The 26,884-nt window shown below is 44.6% G+C and overlaps 1 protein-coding gene across 1 annotated transcript in view; it reads left to right on the top strand.

Annotated features, from left to right (window-relative positions):
- Positions 1-1,962: 1,962 nt before the first annotated feature.
- The window catches only part of ATP6V1C2 (ATPase H+ transporting V1 subunit C2), a 455,055-nt gene continuing 430,133 nt past the window's right edge, over positions 1,963-26,884 (top strand). The window contains exon 1 of the mRNA XM_044079287.1: positions 1,963-2,044. Coding sequence (XP_043935222.1) covers positions 1,993-2,044 — 52 coding nt within the window. The 5' untranslated portion in view covers positions 1,963-1,992. The remainder of the gene's footprint in view (positions 2,045-26,884) is intronic.

Raw genomic sequence — 26,884 nt, 5'->3', positions numbered from 1 at the left:
TACACTGGAAGGTTAACAAGTACACACACATTGTTTCCAGATGCAGCTCTCTGCATCTACTGCAATTTCCCTTAAGAGCACACAGAGACCACAGTCAGTCCGGGGCTGGTTGCTCTACCTTTCTCCAGATCCTCAGTAAGACTCCCCACTGGCACAGCTATAGAGTTAAGTCCTTAGACAGGGTTCTAAGCCAAGTCCTCCAACACTCTCTCTGTCCAACCAGTGCTTTGTGTCCTTGCCCAAGTAGCTGACACACTCTCAGAGATTTATTTTACACACAGACACACACACACACACACACACACACACACACACACACACACACACACACACACACACACACACACACACACACACACACACACACTTTGAAGTTTGATTTACACACACACACACACATGGGAAAGGCTGGCACAGGTTTACTAGTTATGCCCCCTTCTGCCCAGACTATAATGTAGTTATCACTGTCACCAGAACCCCTTATCAGCTACTTTAAGGCCCTTAACAAAGGGTGTCCAATTTTACTGTGTAATAGTAATACTAATACAAATGGTAGTTTGACCAAGAGCAAGGCTGTTAGGAGTGGCTCACAGTGTCATGAAATAAATATGCAAGTACTTTCAAAACTTAAATATCTCTACATAGATCAGCCACAATGAAAGGTTTAAATATATTTAATAATAAATAATAAAAGAATAAGACAATACTAAATATGTATTCACAGTGACATCAGAGTTCAAAACCACAGGAAATATTTAAAACAACATTGCAGGACAGTCTCAAAAAATAAAGTAAAATATCTAAACCAAGCTTCACTATATTCCTGACTGAATCTAAGAAAATTATAGTATAACTTAAGAACTTACTAATAGAGCAAGGCAGATGTGATGAATGGACCTTCTAGTTGTTAAGTCCAATACAGAATGCTCTGTCTCACTAAGAGACTTCTCAAAATAATATCTCAAATATTACTGCTGGAATAGCTTGCAGAATGACATCACTTCTTGTCCTCTGACTTCTGGTTCTCAGGCCAAAACACCCATTGACGAAGCTGGCAGTCTTTAGCATCTACCTGTAAAAATATACAGACAAGGGCTTCTCCTCAGATCTCTGGCAGATGCTGGAAGTCATAAAACAATTGCATTCCTTCATGCTTTAATTTACTCTAAATACAATACAGAAAGTTTCCTAGTACAGACACTGTGTTTCTTGGTGCACTGAAAACTGAAAGATACCATCTTTTATGGCCTAGCCATAAAGTAATTTCATTTCATTTTGTTTTCTAAAATTTACTAAACTGAGGTTAACCTCCTGTATCCCAGTTTTCACTGTTAAAATATATACATTTAAACAGTTACAATAGCGCATGTATATTTCTGTTCTTTTCCAGTACACTGTGGTTCCATTTTAAACACAAGCATTTTGCAGATACCCTTTTCAACACACGTCTGTACATGTAGTTTGATATACACATGACATACAGTTCTAATACATTGTAACACAAGCATCTTGAATAAATCATTTTGATATTCTCTAATAACATATAATTATTTAAAATTCCAGCTAGCTGGGCTGGCAGTATCTCTTTTTGTCACATGCTTATAAACGTCTAACAAAGAAAACTAACAAAAGATCCATTCTCAAGTTCTCTGCTTTGGGATAAGACAAATCATTACTTCTCTCAAAGGATTTTAGGTAGGTGAATGGGCTAGATGGTGTTTCAGGTACCTCATATTTGAAAAAAAAAGTATGTTTTTGTAGATGCTACAAAAAAAAGAGAAAAGTTGACACAAACATATAAAATTTGAATGTATCATATAACTTTTCAATACTGAATACCCAAGTAGCACTGCTTACAATTATTATGTATTTTGAAGTGTCAGTTTTGTTTAACGGTTCATCTATTATCATTTGGTCTACCTAACTATATCTCTATGATGGCTCTCTTTGTTGTACAGTGTTGTAAAGAAAATTGCACAATATACAGAAGACATGATGGAAGACACAAAAGAAAAACTGCAGGAGAATTTGTTAGTTAATGGGGGTAAGTAACAGTTAGTTAATGGGAGTAAGTAATACTGAAAGTCCTTTTTAACTAGTATTATTTTATTGTATATATCAGAGAGCTTTGAAAATGATTTGTATACATTGACTGTTATCTACTATGGGAATCGTGACTTGAGTTATGGGTCTTAGAGTTCTGCAGGTGCAAATTCAAGGTAGATTTCATGATTATTCTGCATGAAATTCAAATTTTGTAGGTGTTTTACTGCACTAGTATGTGATAAATGGATTACGAGTATACACAAAATAGAAAGTGTACTTTTATTTTCACTTTATGCCATCAGTGGATTTACAGTTTGCTTTCTTTGTTTGGTAACTATGCATTAGAGAGGTTATCTGTGCATAATGGGATTGTGTCATTTGCAGGCACATGTGACCTCTTTGGTTGCTCTGCATCATATGTATTACTGCAAACTAAACAATAGTCTTTATATTAGGCAGAGTCATCATATGGTAATCTTCTCCATTCTGATCCATTATAAATCTTCTCCATAGGTCAGAATCCAAAACAATTTACTATTGAGACAAGGTACTGTTTTGACCTTAACAGTTTTCTAAGATGTCCCCAACTCCAAAAGATGGCTTGCAAGCTCCCCTAAATGGTCTTGACAAATAAGAAAGCACTGCTGTCTTTACAGGTGGATTCCTTCTGTAATCCAGATTGGCACAATTAATTAGTCTATTTAATTGGAAAGGCAGGCAGGCCTTGTTTGAAGCCCCTCTTGATGCCATACTTTATAGACTCTCACAACTGCAAAGGGTGTCCAAATGCATAGAAAGCTGCAATGCTACAATCTAGAAGCTCAGTGCAGTATGAACATGTGAGGCTGCTGGATAAAAATGTTCATGAACATCCTTTTAAGACTCCTTAGTGAATAAGATAAGGTATTTAGGTATTTAAGTGTTTCAGAGAGTGTTTCATCCCCTTCAGTTACATATACATATATATTGTAATGGGCTGTATACAAGTCATCAAATTATATCAGTACTTACGTACTGTCGCAATCAGATCTCACACTCAGTACCTCGTTTTGTAATTCCAAATTTTAGATTAGAAAAGTACTCAAAGTTTCTTATGAGGAGAATATCACACTCCTTACTACATCTTTCTACCTTTCTTGCCAATATGTTGATATCATTTTTTGGGTTTTCTAGAGGGTCGGTTGGACACTGATGGAACCGTGAGTGTTGTAACAGCCTAATGAGTTTTACTTATTCATCTATGGTGGCTGTTTCAACCAACAACTTTTTACATCACTTAGGCACACTTTCACATTTGGGTACAGAGAAGGGCATCATCATTTCCATAAAATTGTTGGTGAAATCTGTCATATAAAGCATTCCTGTTAACTGTGCCCAACTGTACGTGACGTGTGCCTTTCCTATTATATTGTTACTGTGTCACAAGTTAAAGCTGCATTTTCTGAGCAAAGACTTGAGCACATCAGTCAACCTAGGAATGACTACTATTTCAGGTTCAAATGTCATATCCTTCGTAACATGTATGCCCATGCAAACATTTTATTGCACAAATTAACTTTATAGTGGCATTCTTTAAAAATATGTCTCTGATTTAAGGCATTTCTCCCATGCTGTTTTGGCCTTCTGTGGAATTCTTTCAGAAAAACGGTTGACAAAGATCTCCGAACAGTATTACACTGCGCTCTAAACATATGATGGTGTGATCATCCATAAATAAAGTATCTTTCCCTAAAACCATGTACAGAAGACATAATGAAATGGATTATAGTTAAGACCCATAAATAGCATTATATTGTCTGCTAAAATTCAGAATTACAAAACGAGGTACTGAGTGTGAGATCTGTCTGCTACAAAATGTAAGTACGATTACATCCAGTTCAAACTCTGGGCAGGATTCACGAAGCCTCCGTGTAAGAGTTATAACTCATACACGGAGGCTGCAGTTAAACGGAGTGATGTCAGCATGCTCTGCATATTCCTGAGAGCATGCTGAATCACACCTAAGGCTAACACGGTCCATGTAAGACAGTAGGGGGCGTGTCCATAGGCCGAGCCCTGTAAGCGGACACGCCCCCAGAAGAGTAAAAGTGCCCAAAGTAAACACCCACGCCAGAGTCCATGGAAATGTGAATAAACACAACACAACACATGTCCCCACAGACTACGAACATAAAATGTACAAATGAACATCACATCATTTTTTTTTAAATTGTAAAGATGTTTAACCGTGAGTGCGCTTGTTTGCGCGGGCGTGCCCGTAGCGCAGCTACAGTTAGCAGTCAGTGGGAAAGCATATAAGAACTAAATATGCAAAGTAAGCCAAGAAGCAATAGCATAGCGGTAGAGATGTTGGCTGAAGAGCAGGCATTCATGGTTTGAGCCCTCACAACACCAATTTTTATTTGTAGCAAAATAAGCATGAAACAAGTCCCTGACAAATATGTACACATAAAATCACATTTTATGTAAAATGTAATGAAATAGGCCATTTATATTGAAGAAATGTGAGGTAACAAAACAATAAAAAATGCCAGATGTGCCCATAGCTGAGCTACAGTTTAACAGGGTGAGTGCATCTGCCTGTAGGTGGTTTAACTGGTGCAAAATGAGTGCCTATAGCTGAGTAGTGGTTTAACATGCTAAATCTATGTGCCCCTAACTGAGCTGAGTGTAATATGCATGCCGATAGCCAAATAAGGCTTAAACCAGCGTACCCCATTTGCGTGGAGCTGCGCACCGCGCAAACAAGCTAACCGACGGGCAACGTTGAGCAAGCCGTATCAAAACTGCCTTTACACAGACACACCCCTCAGCTTGTCTAGACAGTCATAAAAAATAAAAAAGTAGTGGCCAGGTTCGAACCCAGGATACTATACACCATAGTCAAGGTACTGAACCACTAAGCCATGACAGCAGTACCTATAAATGCAATAATAGCTAATATATAGGAATGAATACAAACTGGAGCATGACAATGCAGGTTTACTGAAGTTGATACAATTCCAAAATGGCCAATCACAGATATGTGCGGGATAAACGGACTATATAAGCCCCATAGGCGGGAATACACAGCATAAACGATTGTAGAACTGAACTGCAGGCAGAATGACAGGAGTAGGAGAGGGTAGTTGCTTTCGAGCACAGAGGTGGGGCATTGAGGAATCTAGGTACATGGTCTGGCTCCTAATCCACAATCATGAGGCTCAACTCATGCAGGGCCAGGTCCTGTGGGGAGCATACAGGGCTGAGGCGTGGGACCGGTTGGCTCATGATCTCACCAGTGCCACAGGGATTCCAAGGACTGGTGAGCAGGTCCGTCACCACCATGCGGACCTGAAGAGAAGCAAGCAGGACCAATTGAACCTTTGGATCCAGGAGGCCCGGCAAATGCCCAATGCCCCATTACTGAGTAAGTTACATTTAATTATGTATGTAAGAAATTAAACTAGCTGATATTATGGAGATGTGTATTCCAATATTACTTCATTTATATTACAGCTGCAGGTGTCTGTTCTGCAAACTGCAGAGCCTATGGCGATAGGCTGGTGCGGTTGCGCCACCAGGCAGGTCAGTAATCCACTACCAGTAACTGTAAAGAAATATAAAAGTATGACAGTCAGCAAAAGAGTGCAGTGTAGTCACTAAGGAATAAAATGTGCAAGTAACAGCAAGTAACAGTGTGAAAGTGTTTGCAAGTATTGCTTGATTACAAAAGTGTGTTGCAGCCTGTAAGACATAAATTCTGAAATAAAAATGCCCCACCTGTAAGAAAATAGTACACAACCTGCAGCAGGCTGAAAAGTATAGCTGCAGAAGATGATGAAATCACGTGTGAAATATATCCCTGTTGAAATACTGAAACATGACAGAAGTGAGACTGCTGGAAAGGATTGTAATAACTACAGGTAAAACATGTCAATAAAGCCTAGAAGTAAGTACCATCCTGGATAGTAAAATTAAAACAAGTGAGAGAGAGTGAGAAAGTGTCATGAATCCAGCAATACAGTAGTAATAACCCCTGAATAAAGTATACTGCAGTCAGTACAGAATGAAATGCATGTGAGAATTCAAACCAAACAGCGAAATATGTTCAAAGTGTTGCTGCATCTGGAATGTGTATCCCAAAATCTGGATATGTTGCTCTCAGTCTGCAATATGCAGATAGTATGATTGTCTGATATACCAAACATCCACACTTGTCTACAGCTATATAAAGCAAATGTAGCAGGATGATGTAGCTGAACAAAGCTAGATATGAATGTGTATGAAGAACAATAAAATGTATATTGATGTTGCAGTAACAGTCCTATCACCAAGTTGAAATAGTTATCATATAGGAAACTGTAGTTAGAACAGTAGTGTGTATATATGTGCAGCTATTAGAAATGTACAGCATATGTATTGGTATTTGAAGGTGTTAATATTATTTTCTTCACCCCACCCTATAACCACATATAACCCATTCCACGTGAAAATAGTATGTGCAATCACAATTAACACCCCTGGATGTTTGTCCTGTTGGGTCATATATATTTGCATGTCCGTTGATGCATCTGCCCTGTTCATACATCCAAACCTGGTGGCCTGTTGCCATCAATCAACCCTGCATGTTGTTGGACTGTGTATTGCTGTTCAAATTATGCATGTGTTATGCTCGCTGTTCAATGGTGTGAATATCTGGGTGTTTGGTTAATGGGAATACTAATGCATGCTGTTACAACTAATTGTGAATGGTATTATATGTCACTAACCCAAACTGCCATGACATAATGCAAAACATAGGACGACAGGGAAGGCGGGTTCCAGCGGACCCACCTCTCCCACCTCAGCTGGCGAGTGCACCTGGCACTAGTGCCCAGTCTGGACCCTCCTCCTGTGGCCCTGTGCCACCTGCAGGTGGAAGCGCTGCAGGTGATGGGGCTCGCCCCACCTCTGCAAGTGTGACCGGAGGAGAACCACCACTCACCCTCCGTAGCGTCCGGACTGTGGTGCGTAGGGAGATTCGGGACTCTGTTCTCGAGCCCCTATGCCAGCTTGAGGCATGGGTGGCACAACTTACGGGCATGCCTGTTGCCCGGCCTACACAGCCCCCAGCACAGCCCCGTCCTGGGCAGTGAAGGAACAGTGGCAACTGCCTATGGGTGGGGATATCAGTTCCACTGTTGCCATCTGTGGGCTCATGGGCTCTGGATATCCAAACCTCTGTCCCCGTCAATTGTGTAACCCCCCACACGTGTCATACACCGCCACTGTATGCGTCTTGTTTGTCTTGTCTGTTTACCTACCCAACCTACCTCCCCAGCTGTACCGACTTCCTTCACCTGACATACCACTCTCACCTGAAAAAAAAAAAAAAAAAAAAAAGGGCACTCTGTACCCACAAAAAAATTACGCCCCATACATAGCTGCCCATTCCGCACACATGTCTGCTGGACATGGAAACTATCAATTACAACTGGCTGTATAACAAGTATTATTGTTGTCCTGACACCTCTCTCAGGGGTGGAAGGTTTCAAATGTCACACCAAATTACATACATATGCACAGCTGTTGCTGATGAAGAAATGGGCATCTATGGGCCTTACCTACATCCCTCCTGCAAATCCCAAGCTTGTTTCCCTACTGTCTTACCCTCTTTGTGACCCCTTTTTCACCACTTTCCTGTCTCCCCATTTTCATTTCTTTCAAAGAAAATAGCGCGGGTGTGCGCCAGAGTAAGCACTGTTAAGCAGTTGTAAGCGGGTGTGTGCATGTGTGCGCAGAGCTGAACGCCAGTGCGCATGCGTGAGCTCCATGCAAACCAGCGCTAACCTGGTTACAACTGCTTAAAAGTGCCTTAGTCACTTTGATTGACAGGTCCTGTACTCAGTTCAAAAGCAAAATAAAATCCCACTGTCAGTCCCAAACCCAGGACCTTGGAAACAGTAGTCTGTATGACCTACCACTAAGCCATAACTCTTATACAAGAACATTGTGCTAAAATAAATATAACATGTAATAATAGGGATGAATGTAAAGGGAATATAGGATGTGTAGTACCCAAAGCATGTCATGTAGAATTACTGTCAAAACTACTGGATTCCCATAATAGTAGTGTGTGAACAGAAACAGCCATGCTAGTTGGTAGCGTGTAGGTAATAATGTCAGTTAATGTACATATATAAATGTATGTATATGTACATATATATATATATATATATATATATATATATATATATATATATATATATATCTATATATAGTTGTAGGTGTCATTGTGCATACACACTTACTACAGGGAACAGGAGAGAGGAATGGAGAAATGTGAATCTACAACACAGCCTGAATCATGAGAGATACTAACCTTTACACTCACAGAACAGTGTCCACAGCATACCAGCATGGTCCCTGCCCTTACAATCTGAAAGGGCAATGCCTATCTCATATACCCTTTTATAGCACTGACCTGAAATCACAGTGAGAACTGCAATCAGTACACAACTGGCTGTATGCAATTAGCAAATGCTGGCTTACAATTGGTGCAGAGGCCATCACATGGACCTATGCAGATACCTACAAAAGCATCCTGTACTAACACTCCACAAATGCAATACATTCAATGCACTGTCTGGAAGCAGACAGAGGGAGAGAGACAAACTGAGACAGAGAGAAAAAAAAAAAAACACGCTACACACTGTGACTCTAAGCTGTCAGCAGTGACAGTAGCAGCAGGAATCAGAAGCAGTGGTAACGCAACCAGCTGCGACAAACACAGGTAATGCAAAGTAGCAGGTTAATAGTGTGCATACTGTGAACCCTCCAAATGTGTCATAGGTCTGTATCTATAGGTATGTCTATGTGATATGTTGTGTGTACGTAGTTCCACCAAAAGGGGATGACTATACATTACATGTCAATCAGTGTTAGGCCATGATCCTGGCAGCAGTTGTCTGTGTGTTGCCCTCAGCAATGGCTGTAGTGACTGCTTTGAAAGGTCAGCCAGGTTCAAAAGGCAGGATCAGCCCATCACAAAGGCACACTGGCTGGGAACAAGTGTCTGCAGGTACCCGATATCACTGCATATGCATCCCATACTGCATAATTCCATAGCTTAGCAGACCAGGCCAGTTATGCATATGTTGTGGTAGTTCCCAGGGTCAGTCGAGGTGCCTCCTTAGTGGTGTGGGACCACTGTTGCTGTATGCCACTGTCCAGGTACATATCCTGTAGTACGGCCAAGATAAATTTTCAGTGTTATATGCAGTTGTATGTCCTCTTGGAGTGCAGGTAGCACACATCCAGGGATACCATGAGGTCACAGTGATGCTGTGTGTTCCGCTTTGCTGAGGGCGGCCCTCACCTGGACATGTGAGATGATAGGGAGGCTACATACAGCTGTGATAACTATTTCAACTGGTGGGGGAGAAGGAGGGGGGATACGTGCACCAAACCTGTCTGCAAGAATGTTGCCAATATCTGTGTGTTTAGTGAATGTTAAGTAGGTGTGTATTAACACAGAGCATATCTGAGGCATTTGGTCCATATGTGTAACATAACTGAAGAAGGCCTTATGGTTATCCATAGTGTTTGTGGCCATTTGCCTCCCAGAGTAGGCCGTGGCCATTGTTATGAGGGACTGTAGCGTAGTACCAGTGCTGACCACAGATGCCTTCCCTTAATGTGAATCTGCTCTGTCCTGCAGTAGCCTCCTGCTATTGTTATACAATCTGCCTCTGTCTGGGGTCCACTGGACAGGATGCCTAACCTTTGTGCATAGGGTCTGGGTTAGAAATGTGTGTGCAAGTTCCATGCAATCTGTGGCATGTCCATGGTAAGCATTTGCAAAGGGGTCAGCAGTGTGGGTTGTGGCTTCCACTGGCCCAGTGTGCTGCATGGATACCATCTCAGTCCTAACAAGTGAATAACTGTCTAATCACATACATATCAAAATAGTCTACTGTGCTGGTGGTGGTGGTGGGATATGTATATCCAGGCTGAGTAACTTGGGTCCGCATCACACTAATGGATGGCATCCCACATGCAGTACCTTGGGATGCACCCCCAGAGTGAGGTTGTGCATTGGACCTGTCAGTGTGTGCTGACCGAAGGGGCATGCTACTATGTTGTGTGGAATGTGGCAGGTATTGTTGCACAGGTGTTGGCTGAGCACTGATATCTGGCCATGTACCTGTATATCCACCACAACACACACACATGCAACTTATGGGAGTAGTAGTATATCACTACACATGAGTATCATGTATAGTATGTGTGCCATATATTGCTGACATAGTCTGCTGATATCCTGTTTGTGTTCTCTTCCAGGGAGATGGCGCGTCAGTGTAATCCCGCCTACTCTGCAGCGGAAGATGAGGAGATACACCAGAGCCTGGTGCAGGAGTATGACATCCTGTTTTCCCGCACCAGTCAGAATCAGCAGGAGAGGGCTGCACTGTGGCAAGACCTTGTCCGTAGGGTAAATGATATTGGCATGCATAATAGGACATATGAGCAGGTACGACATCACTGCAGTGATTTAATCAGAAGTGTCCATCAGCGTGCATCAGATATCCACAGGCAACAGGTTGCCACAGGAGGTGGGGTGGCCACACATCCCCCCCTCACCAGACTGGAGGGGCTACTCCTAAGTGTTGTGGCTCCAGCCCCGGAACAGCAACAGCAGTACACCTGCATCATGATGGAGGCTAGATCCACACAGCAGCACGACATGGAGCGTGCAGGTAATATGTACACTTGACTGTTCTGGACACTGTTAGTTTATGCATGTGTAAGGTGTGTCCGTGGTATGTATCTGTCATCATAGTATGTAATTGTGCATGTGTGATACTGGCAATATCAGCAGCTGAAGTGTGAAAGGCAACTGGTGTACTACTGCACTGTATCATATGCAATATCAATGGCACAGTTGTGCCCACTGACATTAATCTCATCATTTCTGCAGGTCCCTCCGGGGTTACAGCAAGGAAGGCCATCCATGCTGGTGAGTGTGTTTAACAATACCTATAATAGCCTGATAGTGCTAGTAACACTAGTGTAACTCAGTAGTGCTCTGTGTGTATACTGCGGGGTGTGCATGTGTGCAGGTGTGCCTGTGCCCATGTGTGCAGGTGTGCCTGTGTCCACGTGTGCATGTGTGCATGTGTGCCTGTGTCCACGTGTGCATGTGTGCATGTGTGCATGTGTGCCTGTGTCCACGTGTGCCTGTGTCCATGTGTGCATGTGTGCAAGTGAGCATGTGTACACGTGACCACGTGTGCATGTGTGCATGTGACCACGTGTGCATGTGACCACGTGTGCATGTGTGCATGTGTGCATCACTGGTAACAATGTCTGGAGACTGTAAACTGTGTTTCCTGTCTTCCTCCCACAGGTTCTGGTGCTGCTCTGGTGTCCTGCAGCAGGGAACCTGAATCTGGTGCCACAGGTACTGGTAATGATGATATTTGTGTAATGGTACAGGAAGGTGTGTCAGGGTCTGCCATTGGTCAGCCAATTGACAGTACACAGCTGTCAACCCCATCATTGCACACAGTCATCCTGCCAGTACATCCTTTGTCACCATTGTCCCTAGATGATGGACAGGATACAGTGGGCATTGACCAGGGTAATGTGGTACCTGTGGCACATGCGTCCCCACACAGCAGCCATGGGCAGGGTCCTGCGATGGTACCACACAGACAGTTGCCCATGGGTTCTCGTGGGAGCATCCGTGGGCGTACTGCCTCTGGCCGATGTGCCCAAAGAGGTCTGTCAACCTCAGCTATGTTTCGGACTGTCATGCAGGCACAGTCGTGTATGGAAAGGTACACCAGACAGGGTCTGAGGGAGCTGAGGGCATGTCGCACAGCCATGACTGACAGTATCCGTGACATCGCGGATGCTATCCGTAATTTCACCAATGTCATAGACAGACGTTGTGGGGACATATTACAGCAGTTCCACAACCAAATGTCCATGAGCCAGGGCAATGGTGGGCGTTTGCTGTGTCAACGTGGCCGTATGCCAGCAACAGCAGCAGCTGGCAGTCGGCGCAGACGACAACAGGCCCGCGCACGCCCCCATAGTGCCAGCAGCAGCCCCAGCAATGCTGGATCTGTGCTGTCATCAGAACGCCCCAGGAGACCACGTGCACGTGGCTCTGGACAGTCCCAACAGGGTCCTGTGTCCAGTCAACACACTCCCACTTCTGATGACAGTACCCAGTCTGGCTTAGTACTGGATACGGTCCGTAGCACCCCTGCCAGGCACAGGTACCATGTCCATGCCCACAGACACTGATCTGTATGACCTGCCAGGTGCAGTCTGTGGCTATCCACAAACCCCTGTATATGGCAGCCATGAGGTGGAACTGTGTGCGTGCATACACACATGCGAAATGTTAACACCTAGGGTGACCACATACACGCACACACTGCACCAACACTGTCCCACCCTGTACTGCTGCCCCTCACCAACACACATACACACACATGTCAATTTGTGGTATCAGTGGCTGACTCAGGCATACCTAATTCACACCCTGTGCATATGATGACACTGTGCCACCTCCTGCAATCTCCAACATCATTGCGGGAACAGGTAAACACGTTGCTGATGCACAGGGTGACTACATAGAAGTGTATTAGTAGTATCATGTTGGTAACAGTACAGTGTGCTGCTATGACTGTGTGTATATCCCAGCATGCCTGATGCAGTAACTGTATGAATGTCCTGAATTGTTATCTGCACCCATAGTACATACCAAAGTGTAACAGCTGCACATAATTGCATGCCGGTGGTAAGGATGTCAACAGATAGCCGCATACATGGGTAGCACTGGGGGGAAGCTAACACAAGTAGTGATATGCAATGGTGGACATGTACAGTAATGGTGTCAAGTTGCCCACAACGACTATGCAATGTGGATGTTTGCACATGTAGATATGTGTGCAGTACCAATGTAATCCAAATCACAATTAACTATGACATAATATCAGTTCTACCATGGGCATCTGCGCTGTGTATTCCTGGGCACATGTTGATAGTGCCTACATATTTGCATTGTTACTTACTGTTATTGTTACCCCTTCTTTGTTGTACAATGCACTACTTCCAGCCCTGCTTACTGTAGCTTTGTTTGCATGCATGTTCGCTTGGGGTTCCCTGGAACACTGCTTACACCTGCAATGCAGCGTTACAGTGCTTCTGTAGACTCCTAGTGACATCTGCATAGCGTATGACGTATGTCAACTTTACACATGACAGAACGTCACTGTCTGTCCTGTACGCATGTACGTTGCCTGTGACACATTGCACATGTCTTACCTGGCATTTACCCACGTGTGCAGTCATATATGCCAGTGCTATGAAACAGTAGCAGTACACCCACACATACACACCTTCAGTATGTTGTTCCCCATTGGCCCTATGTGTTGGTACTCACCATGGCAATCACACTACTAGGGTAGCATGTGCAAAGGTAACCTGTGAATCACCTGTATGGTCCAGTTGTGGTTTATGTGAGTCATGTGGCAATGTCACAGCTGCCACATGTATGCAGTCAGCCATCACCATTGGCCAGGAACGTACAACACATGTGTGGGATGCCACCACACAGCCAATCTGGGGACTGAGCTCTCTGAACCCAGTAATGCCATACCCTGTCAGGTGGCATGTCATATATACACTACATCCTGGACAAACTTCAACCCCAATCCCTGCTGCTACTATTGATAAAACCCCTGAAGATGTTTCTGATAGTTTTGACCAATTCTTTACTGAGACATTTCAAGCCCTAGCTAGCCATCTACCTCCTAGCTCCCCTGGTCCTGAAAGTAGCACCCCTAGAAACCTACTTGCGTTCAGCTTCCAACCATTCGCCACTTCACTTATCCGTACCTTGACTGAAAAAGTAAAACCCACTACACTTTCTGCTGATCAACTCTCTGCCGAGTACCTACAAAAATCAGCTGATGCTATTGCTTATCCCGTCTCAAAACTAATCAAATGAACCATGGTAGAAGCTAAATTTCCCACCATCTGGAAAATATCCTATGTAATCCCACTTCACAAAGGAGGCAGCTCTACTGAATTCTCCAATTATAGGCCAATAGCTATACTCTCTCCACTTGCAAAGATTATGGAAACTTTATTCATAGACAATTCATGCTCCACCTAATCCAAAATTGCCTTATGGCAGACACTCAGCATGGCTTCTGTCCTCATCACAGCACTACTTCAGGCCTCCTAGCCTTTACTAACACCATAAACCATACTTGCAACAATAATTATATATCCTCAGCCCTCTTTGTGGATCTTTCCACTGCATACGATATGGTTGATCACCAACTTGTAATCCACACCCTGCAAACATTCTGTCTAGATACTGGAGCCTTTCAATGGTTTCAATCCTACCTGCATGGTCGACAGCAGGCTGGCCTCTGGCAGAACAAACTCTCTAACCTTCTGCCTAACACCCTCAGAGTACCACAAGGCTCTATACTAGGGCCCTTGCTGTTCTCCATCTTCATTAATGACCTTTATACTGTCATCCCAAAAGTCAGCTGTATCCAATATGCTGATGACTCTACTCTGATTTGCTCAGCCACATCTCCAGTATAGTTATGGTCAGCTACTCAGACCACCTTTAATACAATAGAAAACTGGCTTTCTGAACATCGTCTGATCCTAAATCCCAAAAAAACTAAACTGCTGTTATTTCACCAACACGTAGGTCTACCGCTTTTACCTTTACCATAACATCAAATGATGGCACAATATTCTCCCCTGACCCATCTACTAAACTATTAGGTGTCATCATAGACAATAATCTCAAATGTAACCTACATGTTAACCAAACTATCAAAACCATCAATAAAAAACTAGGGTCACTTTACAGAATAAAAGCCTTCCTAACCCCTCCAGCTAAAATTGCCATAGCTCGCTCACACCTTCTTTCAACCCTTCTGTATGCATCCCCTCTACTCTCGAATATGAACAAGACTGTCCTTAACAAACACTCAATTTGCTACAACCACATTGCCAGGTTTGCCACTGGGCTGCCTTTTAGGACACATCATTGTATCAATCTAAATCAACTTGGTTGGCTTGAACTACCTAGCCTAATACAGTATAACCATCTGATTATGGCCTATAAAATCCTCTATAATCCAGACAATACTCCTGCACTTCAAATATTATCACCCCCTATAGCAATCCTAGACCGCTTCGATCCTCTAACAAACTACTAATTCAGACTAGCAAAATTAATAACACAGCCGGTGATTCTCTCTTTGCAAACTCTGTAAGTAAATCCTGGAACTCACTTCCAGCTGATATTACCTTGCTTTCCACCTTAGGTCAATTTAACACTAGACTCAAACAACATTTGTCACTTAACTGGCTATGTCAATGTATCAAGCCTGGCTAACTCAAATGTGTAAAATCTGTTAACCAGTTTACTGTGTAATTTAATTTAATCCTGACTTGTGCTCAGGACTAACTTTAACCTGTGGAACATGTTTAACTTGCTTACTTATGTAATCTCTGTAAATAATCTGTTTGTAATATGTAATGCTGGTATTATGTAATGCTGTATCTGCTCACCCTTGGAGCTTTTCTCCCCGGGCCTCCGCTGAAAATGGACATGCATCAAGTCAGACTATCCCAGTCAACAAATGTAAGATAAATAAATAAATAAATAAATAATATTACAGTGACTACAATACAAGTCAGACATTGACACGCACTGACAGCATGCTGAACACACTGGGGCATACGTGGGGACTCAGAATAGCATCCTGCCTGAGCATCACACACCTCCGCAGCTGGCACACAGGCATATGTTCCGTCGGAACAGAGCACATGCCACACACATCCCGTGTGCCACACACTCACAGCCTGTAGGGCTACACAACACACCTGCTACAGATGTGTCAGCTACCTGTCTTGGGTGCTGCACTGGGGTCCCGCTCAACAGGCTGTATCTGGTGAAGGTCACAGTGATATGCCTCAGGGGCACTATGGTCCACCACAGAACACATGCATACTGGTCAGCCAGAGGCATGGACACATATGACTCACTCATTGACCATGCCAGTATGGCTGACCAGAGACATACCTCCCTGGACTACATGATAGGGAACATATAATGGATCTCTCAGCATGTGGCACAGGCCAGTATGAGCCTGATCTTGGTTGACAACATACCTTCACCAGGTATGCTACCACTATATGTGGGAAGGGTGTTGTATGTCTACATTATGCTCAGTCTCCAATGTCATTCATAGGGTATCCACTGGTTGTCAATGTGTGCTTACATGCTAGGGAAGCCACAATGATGTGCAAGGGTCATCTTGCACGTGACACCCATGGCCCGATGTATATTGGCAAAGCTCCTTGATACACACATACTGCCTTATGCTGCAGGACACGGTTTACATAGCCACCTCCATGGGTATCACACAGGTTAGGACACTAACAGTGCTGCTACACAACAACAGCAGTGTGCACCGCAAGATGCATGCACCGGACACTGTCCTCAGCACGGTGAACTGCAATGTCTGTGCAGTACCAGAGTCCTGATTCATGGCTCACAGGTGTTACCCATCACTGACAGGTTATGCCCCATACCATGCCTGTTGTCCCCTACACATGTAACACACATGGACAGGGGGGTGGTATCCCAAGGCACCACAGATACACACACCTCCAGGTTGTTGGCACAGCACAAAGCATCAGGGCCTAATCATGTGCAGCTAACAGTGTGTCGGACTGCCATCTGGTTCATAGCCTGGCACACACAACCCTCCCATACACAGGAAGACCACCTATCCTCCATAACAACACTGGCAATATGACAGTCTCATGAACTGTCTTTATATGGCTGGATTGCATCCAGCCAAACATTGTGCATGAACATTACTGTAGCTACAACACACTAGTTGAAGGGTTCACAGCATGTGGTCACTGAATTGCAGTGGAATGACATGTTACCACTACCACAACAGGTGGGAACATGCAGCACCTGTACATCGACTACATGTACACTATATGGCCCAGACCAGATGTGTATCCCCTGCTGTAGGTATTTTACCATATACACCCACACTGTATAGACACATACCGTGTGCAGCCCCTGCACAGTAAGACGCAGTCATATTGGTATACATTGCAAATACCATTTATCCACTCGAGGCATGTGTCAGACATGGTAACTACTGCAGGTCACAGGTATTTATGTGTATGTGTCACACACATACATCATGTGTGCAATGCCATTGCTGGTTTAGGCAATGGCATGCATTGTTATGTACAAAGACCCACACAAGGTCATAATGTGTGACACAACCACACGTGGCAGTTGTGGGTTACCAAAACATACCTATCTGTACTCTGACAATGGTAATAGACACAGTAGCAGAGCGCACTATTGGCATTACTAGCCAACTAGCCCTGTTTGGCTGTGCTGATAGTGTGGCGACATCCCCTGTGTTTACTGGGGGAATATGCAGCATCTGGTGTATTGTAGTATTTGCCAAAAGGATCTGTTCTCTCACACTTGCATTTACACACACCCTACTACCCCCACACACACACTTGCCATTTGCAGGATTCATACCCCTACCTAACTAAGTCACGACACGTGAGATAGATGCATTAGCAAAGCGCACTATTCGGATTACTAGATAGCTTCTCTTCTCTGGCTGTACTTATAGGGTGCTGACATCATCAGTATTTTGAAAGGGTAATGTGCATCAGGTAGTGTGATCTCCTGATTGCCAAAACTAACATGTTTTTCATACGGAAATGCACACACACAAACTCCCCACATCCAAACACACACACACACACACTTGCAGCTTTCAAACTCCTACCTAAATATGTTATGGCACTTGAGAGTGATGCTGTAGCAGGTTGCGCTATTCTGAGTACTGGCAGATGTCTCTTCTCCAGCTGTATGTATAGGGTGCTGTCATCATCACTGTTTGGAAAGGGTAAAGTGCATCATGTAGTGTGATCCCCTGATTTCAAAAAAGCACATGTTTTTCATACAGAATTGCACACACACAGAGTCCTCACATCCAAACACACACACATGCCATTTACAGGTTTCACACTCCTACCTAACTATATTATGACACTCGGGAGAGACGCATTAGCAGAGTGCGCTATTCGAATTACTGGGAGGTTTCCTTTCTCCTGCTGTACTTATAGGGTGCTGACATCATCAGTGTTTAGAAAGGGGAATGTGCATCCTGTCGTGTGTTCTCCTAGTTGCCAAAAAGGATATTTCCTTCACACAGACTTGCACACACACTAGCCCTCTCCACACACACTGAGTATTTGCAGGATTCAAACCCCTACCTAACTATGTTCTGACACTCGAGACGGATGCATTAGCAGAGTGTGCTATTCGCATTACTGGTAGGCTTCCCTTCTCCTGCTGTACTTATAGGGTGCTGACATCATCTGTGTTTAGAAAGGGGAATGTGCATCCTGTAGTGTGTTCTCCCAGTTGCCAAAAGGGACATTTCCCTCGCACAAAATTGCACACACACTAACCCCCCTCATCCAAACACACATACTTGCCATTTGCAGGATTCAAACCACTACCTAACTATGTTATGACACTTGAGACAGACGCATTAGCAGAGCGCACTATTCGCATTACTGGGAGGATTCCCTTCTCCTGCTGCACTTATAGGGTGCTGACATCATCAGTGTTTAGAAAGGGAATGTGCATCCTGTAGTGTGTTCTCCTAGTTGGCAAAAGGGATACTTCTTTCATACAGTCTTGAACACACACTAACCCCCTCCACACACACTGAGCATGTACAGGATTCAAACCCCTACCTAACTATGTTATGACACTCGAGACGGATGCATTAGCAGAGCGCGCTATTCGCATTACTGGGAGGTTGCCCTTCTCCTGCTGTACTTATAGGGTGCTGACATCATCAGTGTTTAGAAAGGGGAATGTGAATCCTGTAGTGTGTTTTCCCAGTTGCCAAAAGGGACATTTCCCTCTCACAGCCTTTCACACACACAAACCCCACTCACCCACCCACACACACTGAGCATTTGCAAGATTAAAACCCCTACCTAACTATATTATGACACTTGAGGGAGACGCATTAGCAGAGCGCACTATCCAAATTACTGGGCATCTGTTCTGCACCTGCAGTATTTATAGGGTGCTGACATCTTTATTTCTACAGAGGTATGTACATGTAGTACTACCTGTCAGGTGGGGGATAGCATATATATGCACTTGCAGTCACCTACGTCAGGGTCAGATATGCACATCGCACTGGCAGGTTATGTTCTATACCATGCTTTGTGACCACAGGACCTGTAACACACAACACAACCAGTCCAGAACACCACACCCACATCCAGGACACACACTTAGCTTCCCTGGGAACAGTGCCAGGATATGCAGGTGTTCACATACACCATTCCAGTTGTTAACATCAGGTACAGGCAAATTGTGTGTGGGAACTACTCAGGCCTCAACCACTTTACCCTACAGCCACTACAATTTGTGGGTCCATGTGCTATGGCAGAACCACACACCACAGCCACATGGGGGAATACATATTGCACCTGTCCATCTGCAACGTGGGTACTCACTGTTCCACACCAGAGGTAGACCACCATTGTTGATATCTGACCATACCCACCTTTCCCTGGACATCCATATCCCATCTCCACCCCCAGGCAAGGTTGTCACTGCACACAAACTGTATTTAGCACAAGCAGACTCTACACTTGTGAAGACTGGGGTGGATGACTTCAGAGGACCCATGCTGGGGGACTATACTGGCCACTCAGCATAATCCTTGACAATTGCATTCTATGAGCATGTGTACGGTTTGCATTAATCATGCTATCCCACATATACCCATGACTGCTCCACAACAAGACACCTGTCAGCTGTACACCAGCCATATATGCGCCATACAACAGACAGAGTGAGGTAATACATTGCAGAGCTGTAGCCCACAGAGGGAGGACATCTGTGAACAGTTCCGGCATGGCACTTCATTCACACATAATCATTACAACACAGTGTTGACAGTGGAATCATCCAGAGAATGCAGATAGGGCTCCCTCAGTCTGTTATTGATGGACACCTACTGTCAGAGATCCTCAGCAACCCTCTCCCAGCACACACCGACAACATGGCTGTGGCTTAGCACATTCAATCCCTGGGACCTCCACGGTGCCCCTGCTTGACAGAGGCACAGCTCACTAGCCTCACATGTTGCCTTCTGTGACCTACTTTACAGTGGCACAATAGCCTACTGTCCTGGGGATGCAGATGCCAAGCACACTCTGGCTGAGCTGTCATTCCCTAGGGCAACAAGCCTAGTATTGACCTCTACACCCATATGTTCAATTGTCGGATGCACAATATTTGTTGTGCTGTTCTACTGTTTGCAGGTCTTTATTGCCATAGCATTCCCTGTTCCTATGACCAACTTGTGTATCTGTGGAAGATGTTTGCATATGACGGCGATCCACTATATCACTTATGTCTCTGTAGTCATTTACTGTGTGCACTGGGCAGATTGCTGTGTTGTGGTTGGTTCCTGGACTGACACGTACAAATACCAGATATGTGTGGCCAACTGCTAAACAGAGATATGGCCTAAGTGTGTGAGCATGCCCAGTTCAGCCTTTCCATGGCATGTTGTCTGACATATGCCTCATTTATCAAAGTGTGCAAGCATGCCCAGTGTGAGCTTTCCATATGTTGCACTCTGCAGTCCACTACATATTTGGGTGTGTGTGAACTTCAACAATATCTCACGTTTATGGTTGTGTGTTGGGTGTCATGTTGTGTACTAACTAGCCAACTGCTTCGTGTCTGCCACAACAGGGATTATACTGTGCCTGCAGGGATTGCATGGGATACTTTGCAGACAGTTCTCAACATACTTTCATAATGACCTAACACTGTAGTACCGTATAGTGTACTGGTTCAGTACTTTCACTGTGGTGGACAGTATCCTGGGCTTTAGTCCTATGACTGCTTGACATCCTCATAGTGAGCACAACAGACTGTGAAGGGGCCAGTTGTGCACATATGACCATATTGCATTATGTTCAGATATGGACTACCTACACCAGGCTCGTCCAACATTGCTAGTGTATTCCACAACATGGGTGGACATTGGCAAACACTAGCAATGTTCCCTAGGCCATTTCTGATGCTAGTCACAGGGTGTGTTTGTCCTTCGACACACATTGTAACTGGAGTTTGCCATGACATATGTCATGGTTAGTATACTGTGCCTCCGTCTACCTCTGACATAACAGTGATACCCAGGGTTAACCTACCATCTCCCATCCACTCATCAGGATTCCTCTTGAGGGGTGTCGATATGTGACTCTCTGGCTGACCTGTACCAGGAGTTTACTGAAGAGTGGGGGTGCCTTCTGTGTTATGGATCCTTCTGTACAGCTTGTCCTATGTATGTCAGTGCTGGGGTTCAGGTCTCTCATGTGCACAGCTCACTGCCATTCAGATTGTACAAGGTGCAACATGTTCATTCATTCCAGGTTGGACATGGCTTCATACATCAGGCACAGCTTGCCTGTAGCTGGGCAGTATGGCGGTGTGTGGGGCTGCAGTTTGTTTACTCAGGCAACACATGGCATCTGTTCATGCTCTTTGCTACTCCTGGTGGGGTACTGTTGTATACTTTACAGTTGATGGAGGTGTCTGCTGCGGTATATCCCAAAGGGGCTATTGTAGTCACTTGTGATGCTGATGGAGGATGACTGCAGAGCCACAGTGAGTTCCCCTTATCTACATCTGCCAACCTTCATGTTTGGGTAGGTATATAGTATATGTTTCTGCGAACACTACAGCCACATGTTTGTCCAGTGCAGGATATCTATCACCTTTTGTACCCTGGTCTCACATTACATGTTAGGTACATCATGGGTTAACACCTGTGTGGTAATTTGTGGGCACTTACTGTATATCCACGGTGGTTGTCTATACACAGTTCTGCAATTAGCTTGCTGACATGGCTATGGCTCCAGTTGTCTGTTTGTATGTGGCCCTTTTGTGGGTTGCTTGTGTCAGCTGGGGGTCAGATATGGTGGGCTGTTTGTACTCCTCTGCATACATGTTCAGTCACAGTCCTTCCATGTTGGCCTATACCTATGGGACATATATACAGAACGGGGGGGGGGCAAGACCAGGCCTTGTGGGATGCCACTCATATCTGCTTTGTAGTCTGACATGGATGTGGCATGTCTGACCATGTCAGTTCTGTCCTTGGTCTGGTTTGCAACCCCTCTACTGACATAGGGGTATATATTTAAGCTGGTGAACATATCCATACTGAACTTGTACAGTATTGTCTAGAAGCATGTGCACGATCCAGGTACACTGTGTGGACCACATTGCCCTCATCAGTGACCTTAATGACTGCTTCAAATGGGTCAAACATGTTTAGGGGCAGGATCTACAGTTACGGCAGCCACACTGTGTAGGGTCCAGTATCAGTAGGTCCACAATAGCCTTCTGTCTGCGGTACATACTGATCCTTTCCATAGCTGTGCAGAACAAGCTTGTCAGGATCCTGGGGTGGTAGTTTGCAGTATCCATTCAGGCAACATCTTTGTTGTGATGGACCACTGTTGTTGTACACTGCTCTTTGGGTAAATATCCTGTGGTAAGGCTGACATTGGGCAGTAGTGTGATTTGGCATTCCATTATTCTTCATGTTGGCCTCAGCACAGGACACCATCGCATACCTTTGCTGCTGTGTGTTCTGCTTTGCAGATGATGGCTGTTACCTCAGCATCTGCAATGTCAGGGGACCATCAGTCTGCTGGGATAGGTATTTTGCACTCTGGGGGGGGTGTTTGCACTGCACCTGACAGGTTGTATGTTAGCAATATGTGTGTGTGTTTGGTATGTTGTTTGTAATATCTGTGTGATTCGGAGCATATCTGTGGATGCTCAACATGGTTCCTACCATCAGTTGGGTAAGCCTTGTGATTATCCTTGGTGTCCTGTACGTTTTGTATCTTCATAGGTTCATGGGTTCATACTAGGCTATACACCCTAGGCCATTAGTAAGCCTAGCCAGAGTGTGTGTGTCTTTCGCCACCCCTTGCTATGTTCTATTATGGCCATTTATGAATTTCTTCACTGTGCCTCTGTCTGGTCGTGACACAGTGAGGACCTCCAGTATACATGTACGATCATCCATCCACTTGGCAATATTCCTGTTGAGGGGTGTCAGTGAGGGGCTCTGCCTAACATGGATTGGGATCCTGTTTCTGGGTGTGGGGAGCCTCTGGGTTATGTATCTGTCCCTCCAGCACATCTTATTTCATTATGTGTTGAGGCTGACATCTGTCACTCTCACAGCTCCAATGGCTTTGATTTCCTGTGGTGGAGCATGTCCATTACTCCTGTGTTGGACATGGCCTTGTACAACAGACATACAATGCCTCTGTGTAGGCAGTCTGTGACTGCATTCAGCTGGGGTGTCTACAGCCAGGCAGCATATGACATATATTTCACACCCTTTATCCTGTTGGTGGGGTAACTATGAGGTCTTCTGAATCACTGCAGGTATCACGTACGGTACATCCCATATGAGTCATTGTACTAGATTATGGGTCTGATAAGGGAAAAGTACAGCGGCACAGTGACCTCTGTTGATGTAGATGTGAATCCTTTCATGATACGGTGTCCAATATCGACAATCTTCCTAGCCACATTGGCATTGTGAGTGTCACATGACAGATTACTGTCGACCTGTGTCCCTAGGTCCCTGATTACTCCTTGCATACATAATGATTTGCCACCTATGTGGTAATTTGTGTGTACCTTGTCTGGTATTTGGTGGGACATTCATACTGTCCAGTGTCTTCAGGATGTCTGGGTGGAGTTTTTGTGTGTGAGAGTGTGGTCTGTCGCATGCTACAGACTGTACAGCAGTTTTGACTACAGTTAGGTGCACATGGGTGGTCTCCGCTGCTTTGTGCATTGCCAGTTACCTGGCCATATGGGTGTCTGTGCTGCATATGGATACTCCCCCTCCTTTGATGTTTTGGTGCAGGTGTTGGGGCCATAACACATGATATGTGGTATAACCTAGTAGTGCTGGTGTGCTATCACTAGGCTTGCATCAGGCTTCTGTCACTGCACAGACATCGATGTTCTCCATAATGGGAAGTGCCTCAGGGGCATGCATATTGCAGTTTACACATCTGGCATTGGTCAGCATTACCCTTATGTTTCCTACCACTTATGTTTTCTAGGGTGGTGGGTAGTCTTTTGGCCTTGCCTACATACGGCTCTATGGAGGCGGCAAAGGCCTTATCCAGTATCCAGATGCACACGGGTAACAGGTGCAAGCCATCCCTGGAACAGCAGCATGGCTTGTCATGCTTGACATCTCAAGCAGACAGATATTAGACCCTCTTGGACTGACAGTTGTAACTGTGCCAGCTGTTAAACATGAGCATTCTGTGTTTGTACTGTGGCATCATTCTTGTTGAGGGTTGGATGCTGCACACAGCCAGTGTCATACCGGCCTGGGGTACATACTCAGAGGGACCATCCATGTCTCTTTTCATGTTGACCAGGGAGGTACATCTCAGGTAATTCACACCAGCATGGACATTGAGTGCATCATATTTCTGCTTGCTTTGGGGTGACCTGCACACTTGTGTTATGTGGCATTTTGTGGCAGCCTACAGGCAGCTTACTCTACCCTTTCCCTTGTTCAGTCTGGTGAGTGGGACAGCAGTGTGTCTGCCTATACAGACACCTATTACAACTGTATCAGGCATGTTGTTTCTCCTTCTGGCCTGTGACTGTTTGGCACACCAGCTTTGCGTACTATTCATTGCATGTGCTATGTTTGAAGGTTGTGGTTGCTTGTGATCTGCTTTGGAGGCTTCTGTTGGTGTGGTGTGTTTGTAATTAAGGCCTCCGGGAATATTTGTCTGTGTTTATGTGTTTGGTTTACAGTTGTGGTAGGCCTATGTGGGACTGGGTTTGTGGTGTATGTGGTTACCTTCTCCTCCTGACTAGTTTTGACAGTACTGAGTTGGTGGAGCTCAACCTCTGGTTTGGATACATGGTTGCATCTATCACATATATTTGTATTTATCGGGGGGGGGGTGTTGTGGTTGTCTGTGTACTTGGGACTGGTGTCACATTGCCTCTGGATTCACAGATTCTACTTGTTGTGGCTGGACTTAGTGGATTGTATGTGTGGACATATGTTATTGCCATACTCCTGGTCAGTAATTACTTCCCTTTTTATGTTTGCTCTATCATGTGGTAGCTTCCTCATTCTCTTGCATGGTTTGGTAATGGCTGGAGTCCAGCATGCCAGATGCCTGCGTGTATGGCATTGTGTATTGTTGTTATTTGTGATTGCATACTCCAAGCATTCCTGGCTGTGTTCATGGAATGCCTGTATAACATGTTCTGTGGTGTGTCCCATATTCTGCACTTGTACAGGGCCTTTCGTGGATTCAACATCAGTTTGGAGGGCTGCAACCTATGCTTTACACATGATTTTCACTGTGGTATTCTGGCCAGGGACTGGGGTCAGGATGTGTATATCCAGTGTGATTACTCTATGGTCTGGTCTTACCGGTGAGGGGAACACTTCTCATCTTGCCATCCAGTACACATGTTGTTGATTATCACATCCAGTATGCTTACCCCTCTTGTGGGAGTGGTACATTGTTCCTGGGCATTTTGGTTTATGGATTCTGGGAACTTTTCTCCTACTGTGTTGGTACTAGTATAATGCTCCCGGTGTATGTCTGGGTATTTTCAGTCAAGCAATATAATGTGGTTTGGAGAGCTTGATATATTCATGTATTCTGACATAGGCCAGGTGCAGTTCCTGGTATTAGTACAGTAGTCTGTAGCAGGCTATATACTGGGAGATGGTTTTAGCCATTGGTATTTGACCATGGCTAATCCATGCTGCTTCTTGTTGTGGTACCAACATGGGGGTGTGGTTATCCTTGATATTTATTGCTAGTTACCCTCCTTTTGTAGCTTGTTCCATGTTTTGCGGCTGTACAGCACAGTATGAGGTGTGACCTGGTAGTGTTAGGGTGCTGATGTGAGCCTTGACCCAGTTATCTATTACAGGACTGGTATCTACATTCTCCATACTGTGTGCGTTTACACTACACACATCTTGCTGTTTAGACATCTGGCATTTGGTAGCATTACATCTAGGTTCCTATCCCTTGTGGAATCTATGAAGGTGGGTTTGTGTTTTGAGACTTACCTATTCAGGGCATGCTGTGGGTACTGACAGCCTTTGCCAGTATCCATGAGGCATGGCATGATAGGTGCACATCACCCCTAGCAGGTGGTGCATTATGTCATGCTCTGCATGTCTTCCCAGGCTGAATCACATTGGCTCCCCTTTGACTAACTGCATTACTTCAGCCAATTATTGCACTTGATCATCCCATTGTCATTTTGTGGCTTCATGCTTGGTGAGGGTGAATGTTAGTCAGGGTGCTCAGGTGTGCATATAGTACATGGTGTTACATTACTTAACACATGGCATTCATGCCTCAGGTGGTGCTGCAGGGCTGCCTTTGTCGGATGCGCATATTACACTTCCCTGTACCACGCCCCATCTATCATAGAAAAGATAACTTGGATAGCAGTCATGTTAGGTATACAGTTTCTTATACCAGTGACATTAAAAGCATACAGCAAATCATTTATGATAACTGGCACATACTAACCATAGATATTCACACCAGGGATGTTATTGGAAGGAAACCAACATTTCTTTATAGAAATTGCAAAAGTCTTAAAAGAATTTTATGT

Source organism: Protopterus annectens, chromosome 1.part1 (genome assembly GCF_019279795.1).
Source record: "Protopterus annectens isolate FY-2018-M chromosome 1.part1, PAN1.0, whole genome shotgun sequence".
Lineage (NCBI taxonomy): Eukaryota > Metazoa > Chordata > Ceratodontiformes > Protopteridae > Protopterus > Protopterus annectens.
Note: the sequence above shows the minus strand (reverse complement) of the source record. Positions and strands in the feature narration are given on the sequence as shown.